We start from the raw sequence: 12877 nt of genomic DNA, 5'->3' as shown, positions 1-12877 counted from the left end.
TGCCGATATGGAATACTCCAGTACAGGCAGAGGACATGAAATAGGCAGCTACATATTATGTTACATTTTTCTATATTATTCAATATAATGTATATACTGTATGACTCAATCTACAGTGCCTTGAAAAAGTATTCACACCCCTTAAAATTTCCCACATGTTACAAGCAAAAAAAAAAAAATAAAGGTTTTATGTGATAGACCAATACAAAGTGGCACATAATTGTGAAGTAGAAGGAAAATGATAAATGGTTTTCAATGTTTTTTTTACAAATAAATATCTGTAAAGTGTGGCGTGCATTTGTATTAAGCCCCCTTTATTCCGATACCCCTAACTAAAATCTAGTGGAACCAATTGCCTTCAGAAGTCACCTAATTAGTAAATAGAGTCCACCTGTGTGTACTTTAATCTCAGTATAAATACAGCTGTTCTGTGAAGCCCTCGGAGGTTTGTTAGAGAACCTTTGTGAACAAACAGCATCATGAAGGCCAAAGGAACACACCAGACAGGCCAGGGATAAAGTTGTGGAGAAGTTTAAAGCAGGGTTAGGTTATAAAAAAAAATATCCAAAGCTTTAAACATCTCACGGAGCACTGTTCAATCCATCATCCAAAAATGGAAAGGGTATGGCACAATTGCAAACCTACCAAGACATGGCCGTCCACCTAAATGGACAGGCCAGGCAAGGAGAGTATTAATCAGAGAAGAGGCCCATGGTAACTCTGGAGAAACTGCAGAGATCCACAGCTCAGGTAGAAGAATCTGTCCACAGGACACCTATTAGTTGTGCACTCCACAAATCTGGCCTTTATGGAAGAGTGGCAAGAAGAAAGCCATTGTTAAAAGAAATCCATAAGAAGTCCCATTTGCAGTTTGCGAGAAGCTATGTATGTGGGGGACACAGCAAACATGTGGAAGAAGATGCTCTGATCAGATGATGCCAAAAATTTAACTTTTTGGCCTAAAAGTAAAAGGCTATGTGTGGCCAAAAACTAACACTGTACATCACCCTAAACACACCATCCCCACTGTGAAACATGGTGGTGGCAGCATCATGTTGTGGGGGTGCTTTTCTTCAGCAGGGACAGGGAAGCTGGTCAGAGTTGATGAGAAGATGGATGGAGCCAAATACAGGGCAATCTTAAAAGAAAACCTGTTAGAGTCTGCAAAAGACTTGAGACTGGGGCGAAGGTTCACCTTCCAGCAGGGCAACAACCCTAAACATACAGCCAGAGCTACAATGCAATGGTTTAAATCAAAGCATTTTTATGTTTTATAATGGCCCAGTCAAAGTACAGACCTAAATCCAATTGACAATCTGTGGCAAGACTTGAAAATTGCTGTTCACAGACGTTCTCCATCCAATCTGACAGAGCTTGAGCTAAAATTTCACTCTCTAGATGTGCAAAGCTGGTAGAGACATCCCCAAAAAGATTTGCAGCTGTATTTGCAGCGAAAGGTGGTTTTACAAAGTATTGACTCAGGGGGGGCTGAATTCTAATGCATGCCACATTTTTCAGATATTTATTTGTAAAAAGTTTTGAAAACCATTTTTCCTTTTCCTTCCACCTCAGAAGTATGTGCCACTTTGTGTTGGTCTATTACATAAAATCCCAATAAAACACATTTAGGTTTTTGGTTGTAATGTGACAAAATGTGGAAAATTTCAATGGGTACGAATACTTTTTCAAGGCACTGTATTTATTTCTGGTACATAAACTTGCCTCTCTTTTTAATACAGCATCTGAGATATGGGCCCCAGCAAAATAAACAAACTATTGCATGTCACATTATCCTTCTCTATTCTTTTAATATTTTTTAACAAGATTACAGAAACATGTATTGAAAATCACAGTTCAAACATATGAAAGGTAAAAGGGATAGGATATGTTATGCATAATACCAAGTGTATAGTACTCTTCAATGCCCTAAGAGCACACTTGTCATGGAATATACGAGCTGCCACTCAATGCTTCTCAATGAGTGTTAGAGTAGATGTCAACCACAACAGCCACATTATTTTTCTTTTGACAGGTTTCCTTTAGTCAATTTTTTTATCCCTAATCTGTAGATTAATGGGACAAGTTCATGACCTTAAAGCTGGCCTTTCTTTAAAGTAGAACTTATGGACTGATGGCAAAGACTAACCAGACAAGTTAAAATGATGTGGGCCAAAATGAACCAAACAGCCCCCCCCCACTTCATGAGTGAGAACACAGTAGTCTTCCTACATAAATCCAAGTCTACAAAAGCAGTTTATGTGCACAGCATTGATGACAGCCAATTACAATGTATCACAAACAAACCAGTAGCATTTGAGTCAGCACTCACTGACAGCAAACAAGATGAATCATCAATATAAATCTGAATTTAAGCTCAAACAAAAGTCCATACAGTCTTTGGTGGTGTGAAGAGGTACAAAATGAATCCCATGACAGATTGATCCACTGGCTGCTTATGGATGAGAAAAACGATTATTCACAGGCAGCTCCCCAGGCTGGAAAATGGGGATTTCCTCAAGACTGACAGAAAAAAAACAGCAAAGGGAGGGTGCCAGGTGAGTATGTATTAAAACAGTGATGACACTTTATCAGCAAACACTTACATCAAGGTATCCTGTAAACCACATGCAGGGGTTGTGCGGTAAGCCATGATGGCAAGCAGCTGTCACGATGGAACAGGGAACTGTAGGACCCGCTGTGAAAGGAGATGACTCTGGCAGCGTCCAGAGCACTTGCAGGCCACTGTCATGGTCAGAAAAACCGACAGATAAGCAAAGGAGGGGGCGGGCAACAATGCGTTTCCGAGGCCTCCTTCGTCAGGCTGAGGAAGGAGGCTAGGCCTTAAATGCATTGCTACCCACCTCCTCCCTTGCTTGTCGGTCGGTTCTTCTGACCTGGACAGTGGCGTGCAAGAGCTCTGGGCGCTGCCCGAGTCATCTCCTTTCACGCAAGTCGGAGCTTAATGTCCCCATGGTTCTTTGTTCCACCATGACAGCTGCTTGCCTTTATGGCACAACCCCTGCATGTGTTTTACAGGATGTAGATGTCTGCTAATAAAGTGTCATTACGGTTTTAACATACTCACCTGGTGCCCTCCCTATGCTGTTTTTTATGACAGCCAATTAGCCTGAAACAGATATATGCAGTTTTGAATGGAACATCTCTACTATATTAAAATATACAATATGTCTATTATAAACCAACAGTTTTGGATATACAGGTGGCATATATTAATGATTTCTCTCTAGATGTAGAGAGTGCCCCCTTGTCCTCTGCGATGACCTTAAAGTGAATAATTCAACACAAAGTTCACTATATGCACCCCTTAAACCTATGTGGTCTTTTATTGAACTTTCTAGTATCTTCCCGACTATAGGAGTTAAACTAACAGGTCTGTAGTTACTCAGTAAAGACTTTGACCCTTTTTTACATATAGGTACCACATTGACCCTACGCCAATCCAGTGGTAGCATTCCAGTCATTAACGAGTCCCTAAAAATTAGAAACAATGGCTTTGAAATGACAGAGCTCAATTCTTTTAGGATCCCTGGGTGGATGCCATCTGGTCCAGGTGCTTTATCCACCTTTATGCTGTCTAAATATTTCTGGATCAGATCACTTTTGAGCCATTGTGGATCATTTGGGGCTGTGTCAATACCATCCCCATTATGGACACAATCTACCCCATGCTCCTTTGTATACACAGAGCTTAAGAAAGGATTTAAATAAAATGTACCTTCTCTTTGTCCCCAGTCACCCACTTCAGATTATTTTGTAAACGGCCTACATACTCAGACCTGACCTTTTTACTATTATTATGTTTGAAGATTTTTTGGGGGTTTGTCCTACTACCTTTTGTAATCTGTCGTAAGTTTTGAATTTTGGCATCCTTGATTTCCCTTTTACATATTCTCTTATATTCTTTGTAAAATTTAAACTATGATAGTGTTTCTTCATTTTTATATTTTTTAAAAGCTCTTTTCTTATTATGCTTAGCTTTTTATAACTTTGGCCGTGAGCCACATAGGTTTTATTTTTAGCCTTTTAAACTTATTGGCCATGGGAATATACTTTGCGGTGAGTTCGCACACAGACTTTTTGAAGAATTCCCATTTCTGTTCTGTGTTCATCGATGCCAATATTCCCTCCCAGTCTCATTCCCTGTACAAACGATCGGACATTCCGACAAAAATGTCAACGAAATCCATCGGATTTTTTTCTGACGGATGTTGGCTCAAACTTGTCTTGCATACACACGGTCGCACAAAGTTGTCAGAAAACCCAATCGTGCTGAACGCAATGACGTAAAACACGTACGTCAGGACTATAAACCGGGCAGTAGCCAATAGCTTTTGGCTCTTAATTTATTGAGCATGCGTGGCACTTTGTGTGTCGGATCTGTCTGATCGGAATTTAAATGATCGGATTTTGTTGTCGGAAAATTTTATATCCTGCTCTCAAACTTTGTGTGTCGGAAATTCTGACGGTAAAAATCCGATGCAGCCCACACAGGATAAGAATTTCCGACAACTTAATCCGATCGGACTTTTTCCATCGGAAAAAACGACCGTGTGTACAGGGCATAAGTCTTGGAAAGCAACCCTCATCCTTGGAAAAATTGCTCTCTTAAAGTTAAGTGTTTTTATATTTCCCGTATGTGTTTGTTGCTTACAGCTAACATTAAATGAAATCATAATATGGTCACTGCTACCCAGATGTTCTTTTATATGAATATTGGTAATAAGCTCTGCATGGCTTGAAATTAGCAGGTCCAGCAGAGCGTCATTCCGAGTCGGAGCCTCAATAAGAGCATTACTATATATGATTTTGTCTTTTCTTTTGAGTATTTTATATATATATTTTTTTTGTTTATAATGCACTAAGGGTGTATGGTAATAATATAATAGCTGGAGACAATCAAAACTGTAACTGTAATTGTTGGTGGTTGCAAAGTGTTTGTGTAATTGTGTTGAAAAACAAAAAGTTATGAATAATGTCTAATAAAGAGTATATAAATAATAAATAAAAATAAGCAAAGCTTTTCATTCTATCCCACCTCAACACAGCGTATCTGATTTTCTCTGACAAAATTCAAAAACACCATCTGCCTAGATGCCACTGAAACAATTCAAATAATAAAAGGTAAAGCCCTTACTGTATGTGCAGTTACTTAGAGATGTACAGTAGCTGGGCATAAAGGAAATATGGACAGAAGTCATGGGGCACAATACTACTAAGTATGCATGAGCCCTTACTGCCCACAGACACGATACAAAAAAAAGGTCAGGATCTCAACTCTTCCTAATAAATAACCAACTAAAATTATTTATGGTTGCCTACTTGCCTGATTAGGCTTTTTATATATACTGTATGTCACCGCTTTTTGAAAAAGGCACATAAGAGTTTTTACACAATGTTTTGTTCAGATAAAATTGCCCCCTGAAGTCTCTGTGGAACATTTCTGGGAATTTTAATCTCCTGTTTCCCCTGCTGTGCTCATTGGTTCCTCCAGATAACCCCAATCTAACTATTGTGTTCTCTGCTAATGTAGGATGTTTGAGGGAGGAACCATTGAGCACAGAGGGTGAAACAGCAGATCGACACTCCAAAAGTATAAATTTTTTGCGGAGATTTTGGGAGGAATGCTTTATTTTGATCAGAGTTGCAAGGCAGAAGGAGGGTAGAAAATCTCTTTTTTTGCTGATACAGTATTTATTTACATAGTAAGTAAGGTTAAATTAAGACACCAGTCCAACCTGTGTGGGTGTGTTTATGTCAAAAACACACCCCATACTCCTGTATATTGCATTCACCAAGATGCCCATCTAAGGCCCCTTTGAAACAGGATAGACTCTGCCAGGAGTTCTCTTGCTCGGCTGGGGATCTGTCCACTGATCTCCGCTAAGCAGGCTCTGTGGAGCGAACACACTCTCTTTGGGGGGGGGGGGGGGTCTGATGTAAACAGACTGCCTGTCCAATTACATCACAACTGCTATCCAATTTGATCTACTAGATGGAAGCAGAACGGATTCTTATGCATCTGTTTTTAGTGGATCAGATTGGATCTAAGCGGGTGTAAACTGACACATGTCCATTTAGACCCACTGGTCCATAGAGGAGAATGGAGGGTCCAATCGGACCCAATCTGACCGCTAGTGTGAAAGGGGCCTGAGAGTTTTTGAAATTATCAACACTTCCTGCTGACACCACCGATTGAGGAAGGTAGTTCCACATCCTTACCACTCTCACAGTGAAGACCCCCTTAAGCAGTTTAAGGTTAAACCACTTCTCCTCCAACTTCCTTGAGTGGCCACATGTCTTCCTAAGCTCCCAGTGACTGAATATTCTAGAATCATCATTAAGATATTTGTGTATCTCCATCATATCTCCCCTTATATATATCTTCCCTGGAGGAAAGTTTACTTTTAGGTAACATTTGACTTTATTGTGGTGACTTAACTTAAGAAATAACACATTTGGGCAATTTAAAATGAGCACAAGAAAAGATTGCCTTTAGTAAAAACTACATTTTCAAACCATCAGTAGATCTAGAGTTATAAGCGTGCTTACTGTGCCATATAGGTGTCATACATGTGTTTCAGTGTCATTGTCTGCTTTTAGATTAGGTTATGTCTACAACAATCTAGCAATTTGTTGTTTGCAAATTGACAGTGTTTTCAACTAGGTCTTGCAATTCCAACAATTGTTCTCTCTTAAAAAAAAAAAAAAGGTTTGATAAATCTGTGTCTGTGCCTATCCTTTTTGCCCTGTTCTGACAAGCAACCTATTGAATGTAGAAGTGGAGCTTGGAAAGGGGGGGCGTATGGCCACACACAAGAACAAAATGTAACATTTATGCTAGTGTATGTAGCATTTTGAGGCCTCATGCACGCAGGATGCTAAAAGCCTATGTGTGCATGGACACATAGGCTAACATGCAGGCAAGTTTTTTTAACAATCAGGATTGATTAATAAAGGATTAAAAATTTAACATACATGAAAAAAAAACAAACACAAACTGTATGACGTGGCGTAACATAGTACAATCAGTACAAATTGAAAAAGTAGACAGAATGCAAAAAATATCAAGTAGTAGCTCAGTGAGACAAATAAACTGTAAAATGTACTACAGTCCCATAGGACCAATCTCAACATTCACATATTAAGATAAATTATAATATCCCAAAGGAGAATGTGGAAAAAAGTGAGGGCGGGGAGGGGGCTGGGGGAGACATGGGGGGGGGGGGTTACAAAACACCCCAACCCACTTGTCAAGTGGAGGGAGGGGCACATATCCAATCCACTCTACTGGGAGGTCCATGGCTGTCAAACCTTGATGAACTTCCAGAGGCAACCATGACTAATGTATGTCAGTCGGTAAAGAGGCAACGCAACATCAATCATTGCTTCCCAGAACGACAAAGCAGGAGAGGGGGGAGGACCACTTACAAGGAATTTCCTTCTTGGCATAAAATGATAAATAAGAAATCAATATTTTGCTATGATGGGACCTCTGAGCATCATCAGGTATCCACAATAGGACCAGTTCCAGAGACATAGGGGAAGACACCTCAAGCCTATGGTTAATAGGCTCAAATATCAAAAGGTGAAAATCCTTAGGGCACTCACATGTGAAAGTAGGTACCCAACTGAGTCTGGCAGCGATGACAATGTGCGCCTCTGTCTGGGTATATTCTTTGCAATCTCACCGGGGGTAATAATATAATCAATGTAAAAACTTTATTTGTATTAATTTATCTCTAGAGGAGATTACCAACTTGGGACATTGCTCAAGACAGTCCTCCCAGTCTTCCCTGTCTAACATACAGGGCAGATTAGAGGCAGGAAAAAAACTCTAGATGCCCCAAGGAGCAGCTGCAAAAACATCCAGTGTGCATGAGGTCTGAAGGTCAAAAAGCATTTTACTATCCACTCTAAAAATTAGATTTTCGCAAAATTGCAGTTTTAGAATATTATAGCATATTTGTCTATAAATACAAATATTTGTGCATTTAGCACTTCGTTTCAGTACACTCAAAATTAGATACTGCACACAATTGGAAATAATTCATATAAACCAGTTCAATGTAGCCTTAAAAAATATGTTGTTCCTAAACGAAGGCCAGTTTCTACACATATATACAGCAGCTCTTAGCCTGCTCATTGCTTAGCTTACACAAGTGTATGGTGTTTAAGTGACCATGGCAGCTCCATATTGACAACACATTTAAAAAGAATCCATCTTACTATGCCCAATCCAAAGCTGCTCAGGCATTAGTGGGAATTGAAGCAGGCACATACATTTGGTTTGTGACAGAATACTCCATCATTTCTCCTCTGAGGATTATTACATGCTGCTCTCACCATACTTCAGTATGATGTGTAATCTACACTGACAGTTAGTGAAAAAAACAAACATACCAGTTCCATACTAAGGTTCTTATACACACTAAGATTTAACGAGAACAATTTTAGAGCTACAATATGGGAATGTAGGGACACAGGGCAAATAAGACACGTTGGAAGTCCCTGCAATCATAGAAGAAGAATGTCCCCTATTTTCTATACAACAGTAGGAAATCTTTTACAGAGACTGCACCAGAATGTATGGTTACCATTACTATAGCAATCTAGACAATGATGACATCATTTATAGTTTTCTATACATTTACACGAGTAGCTAGCCCAACTTTGGGCAACTAAACTCCATTTCCATGTTTGTGTTATTAATGTGGTACTGTTTTTTTTTCTCAGAGAATGAGGTGCAGAAACTCCCCCTATCTGAGTCACCCCTTTTCTCTGCCCCTGCAAGCACCATTCCTTGGTTCCACCTCCTAGCCACCTCCTACTACTGCCCTTTAAGCGAATACAGAACCAAGTATCATTTTGTGGTGATAAGTAATTTGTATGGACTTTGTTATTGATAACAAGAGTAAAGTAAAATAGATCCCCTGCAGCCAGTAACAATAGCGCCCCCTCCAGCAACAATAGATCACCCCAACAACAATGGACCACCTGAACCCCCCCCAGCAACAATAAATCCCCTAGCAACAATAGACCCACCCCAGCAACAATAGGTCACCCCCACAGCAGATCTACCCACAGCCAGCATTGATAGACTCTTCAGCAGCCAGCAATAATAGACCCCTTCCTCAACAGTAGATCTCTCCCAGCAATAACTGACCCCCCCCAGCAATATAAGACCCACCCCCAGCAACAATAGACCCCCCTGCAAAAATAGATTCCCCTCCAGCCAGCATCAATAGACCCTGCAGCACACCCCAGCACCTCTTGCCATTACATACAGTGCGTTCCTGCTGAAAAAAAACCCTGGGTACTGTTATTGCATTATTGGTGCAGTTTCTTGCAAAATTCTACCTCCACAGGGATGAATGGTAACCCATGTAAACGTATGTACGGCTCATACACACTTTACAATATGCCTGTACAATCTACTTTAGAGTTACCAAAACTATGTAATAAGAGGACCTACCTACACTATACAATCAATGTGTCCAATCAGGCAGGCCATTGTATTACATCCTTGGTGGTAAATTTAAAGGAGATTGTACAATCAAATTACAGTGGGGCAAAAAAGTATTTAGTCAGCCACCAATTGTGCAAGTTCTTCCACTTAAAAAGATGAGAGAGGCCTGTAATTGTCATCATAGGTATACCTCAACTATGAGAGACAAAATGTGGAAACAAATCCAGACAATCACATTGTCTGATTTTTGAAAGAATTGATTTGCAAATTATGGTGGAAAATAAGTATTTGGTCAGATCTCCTCTAGAGCAGTGATGTTTTGGGGCTGTCGCTGGGTAACACAGACGTTCAACTCCCTCCAATAGTTTTCTATGGGGTTGAGATCTGGAGACTGGCTAGGCCACTCCAGGACCTTGAAATGCTTCTTATGAAGCCACTCCTTCGTTGCCCGGGCGGTGTGTTTGGGATCATTGTCATGCTGAAAGACCCAGCCACGTTTCATCTTCAATGCCCTTGCTGATGGGAGGAGGCTTGCACTCAAAATGTCACAATATATGGCCCCATTCATTCTTTCATGTACACGGATCAGTCGTCCTGTTCCCTTTGCAGAGAAACAGCCCCAGAGCATGATGTTGCCACCCCCATGCTTCACAGTAGGTATGGTGTTCTTTGGTTGCAACTCAGCATTCTCTCTCCTCCAAACACGACGAGTTGTGTGGAGTCCCAGATCGAGGGAGATTATCAGTGGTCTTGTATGTCTTCCATTTTCTAATTATTGCTCCCACAATTGATTTCTTCACACCAAGCTGCTTGCCCATTGTAGATTCAGTCTTCCCAGCCTGGTGCAGGTCTACAATTTTGTTTCTGGTGTCCTTCGACAGCTCTTTGGTCTTCACTATAATGGAGTTTGGAGTGTGACTGTTTGAGGTTGTGGACAGGTGTCTTTTATACTGATAACAAGTTCAAACAGGTGCCATTAATACAGGTAATGAGTGGCGGACAGAGGAGCCTCTTAAAGAAGAAGATACAGGTCTGTGAGAGTCAGAAATCTTGCTTGTTTGTAGGTGACCAAATACTTAATTTCCACCATAATTTGCAAATAAATTCTTTCAAAAATCATTGTCTGGATTTGTTTCCACATTTTGTCTCTCATAGTTGAGGTATACCTATGATGACTATTACAGACCTCTCTCATCTTTTTAAGTGGCAGAACTTGCACAATTGGTGGCTGACTAAATACATTTTTGCCCCACTGTATAACATAACATGTGTGGTAAGCCTTAAACGTGTGCAATGCAATAACGTGGTAAAGTGCTGCGCAAACTGTTACTATATAAATCCTGCATAATAATGCTCATCTAAGGCACACCACACTCCAACTGCACAACACGAAACATGCACTATATGTATGTAAAAATAAATGAATATAATTGAAAACTCAGGAGTACCTCTAAAACAACGACTGTCAGAAAGGGGTCCAGGTGCCAGTCTTGAAGCATTGCTTGGATTTGTGGAGACATACCAAGAAGAGCACAGTTGGTGACTACTGCGATAACACCCATAGTTTCAAACGCCAACTAAAAGGAAACAATGACAAATACTGTCCAATATTACTTCCAGTGATCATGCATATTGACAGCAAACCTGTCCCCTGCCTCATCCTACAACACAATGCATGGGGCCTGTACAACCTACCAGCTGACCTGGATGTTGTCATGTGAGAAATATGCATATGGTTTTTCAAAAAGGGTCATTCTGTGGATTTTGTTCTAGATCGTACAGTGCTCAAAATCGTTTTTCAATTTCTTTGAATGGCCTATGGATGGCGCTGCTGTTTAAAGGTTTTGGGAATAAAACTTTTTATTGGCCAACATAAACGTGTTATGTCTCTAGGACTGTGCTTAATATAACAAAGTTGCATTTAATCCGTAAGGAAAACATAGTTAAATGTGTACTGAGCTGTACACTGTACAGAGTAGCAATCTTTATTGTGTATGGAAATTACTATTATGAATGACAGTTTGCAGACGTGGAGCCTCCAGTCAGAGGTTGTATGTTTTATTTTACATGCCTCCACAGGTCAAGTATAAATCTCCACTGACTCATATCTAGATAAAAGGACATAGAGATCAAATGTGTCTTAGAGGAACTTATCTGCATGCTATAACACAAACATAACAAGAAGGTGCACCAGCCTAGTTCATAACTGTAAAACTCTTAATAAATTATAAAAAGAAAATCTAATGTACTAACAAAAGGAGGAGAATTGACACAGGCATTAATATAGGCAAAATACCACCAGACGCATGTCCATCAGAAAGGGTACAGCTAATGCGTTTTTAGCAGACATGGGGGTAAGTCACACATGTGCAAGTCACAAGCAAGTCTCAAGTCTTAACCTTCAAGTCATAAGCAAGTCCCAAGTTACTGTGGCGAAAAGCAAGCAAGTCAAGTCGAGTCCCTGCTAGAAGTCAAGCAAGTCAAGTCAAGTCATTTATTTTGGTCAAGTCACAAATTAAGTCAAAATACTGATCTACCCCATTTCCATCCTTAAAATTAGTTAAAAGTCAGTTTTCAGGAAAGGTTTTGTTTCATTTTCAACATTAACAAAACTGCTTAGTGCTTTTTTCTTGGCATATTTTGCCTAGGCCAAGACACAGCACTGGTGGTGCCAAGTCATTGCAAGTCATTGCAAGTCAAATAGCCCAAGTCAAAGTCAAGTCGCAAGTCATTAGTGGCAAGTCAAAGTCAAGTCGAGTCATTTATTTAATTTTGTCAAGCAAGTCACAAGTCCTCAAACAGGTGACTCGAGTCCGACTCGAGTCAAGTCATGTGACTCGAGTCCCCCACCTCTGGTTTTTAGGGCCATGTCCTCTTCCCTCTGCGCTAACTTGAGCCCATAAGCTGCAACATTTATATATAGATAATGAATAAGCTCAGCTTTACCCACCTTAAATTAAGGGGAAGAAAATGAGAGACTTCCACCATGTCAGACAAAGTGTGGTGGTCCCATCCCTAGTTAGATGTACCAAGAAGAGAGTACCCCCTAGATGGGACTTTAATAGACTACCAAACACTGGATAAAGGTAAATAAAGTTTTTTGCACAAATATGGAACAATAAGACAAGTGAGTATATATAAATATAAAAAGACCTGTAACGTCTAGTAGTGCATGAAGCAAAACAAAACACAAAAAGCAAATGAAATACAATACACAAAAATGACCCTGGTACTCTCCAATGGGTAAAGTGCCCTAATACCCGACGCGTTTCCGGTTTTTAACACCTTCGTCAGGGGTACAAGATGGAGAATGGTCACATGTATTAGCTCAATTGAAGCGATTCCATATCAGGAGCTTGAAACAAGTCAAAATATAAGTCACAATGTCAG

The 12877-nt window shown here is 40.1% G+C and overlaps 1 protein-coding gene across 1 annotated transcript in view; it reads right to left on the bottom strand.

Annotated features, from left to right (window-relative positions):
* Positions 1-12877, bottom strand: part of ANO10 (anoctamin 10) — a 154376-nt gene that overhangs the window by 71094 nt on the left and 70405 nt on the right. The window contains exon 11 of the mRNA XM_073630309.1: positions 10936-11064. Within this exon, the coding sequence (XP_073486410.1) occupies positions 10936-11064 (129 nt within the window). The remainder of the gene's footprint in view (positions 1-10935; positions 11065-12877) is intronic.

Source organism: Aquarana catesbeiana, linkage group LG05 (genome assembly GCF_042186555.1).
Source record: "Aquarana catesbeiana isolate 2022-GZ linkage group LG05, ASM4218655v1, whole genome shotgun sequence".
Taxonomy (NCBI): domain Eukaryota; kingdom Metazoa; phylum Chordata; class Amphibia; order Anura; family Ranidae; genus Aquarana; species Aquarana catesbeiana.
Note: the sequence above shows the minus strand (reverse complement) of the source record. Positions and strands in the feature narration are given on the sequence as shown.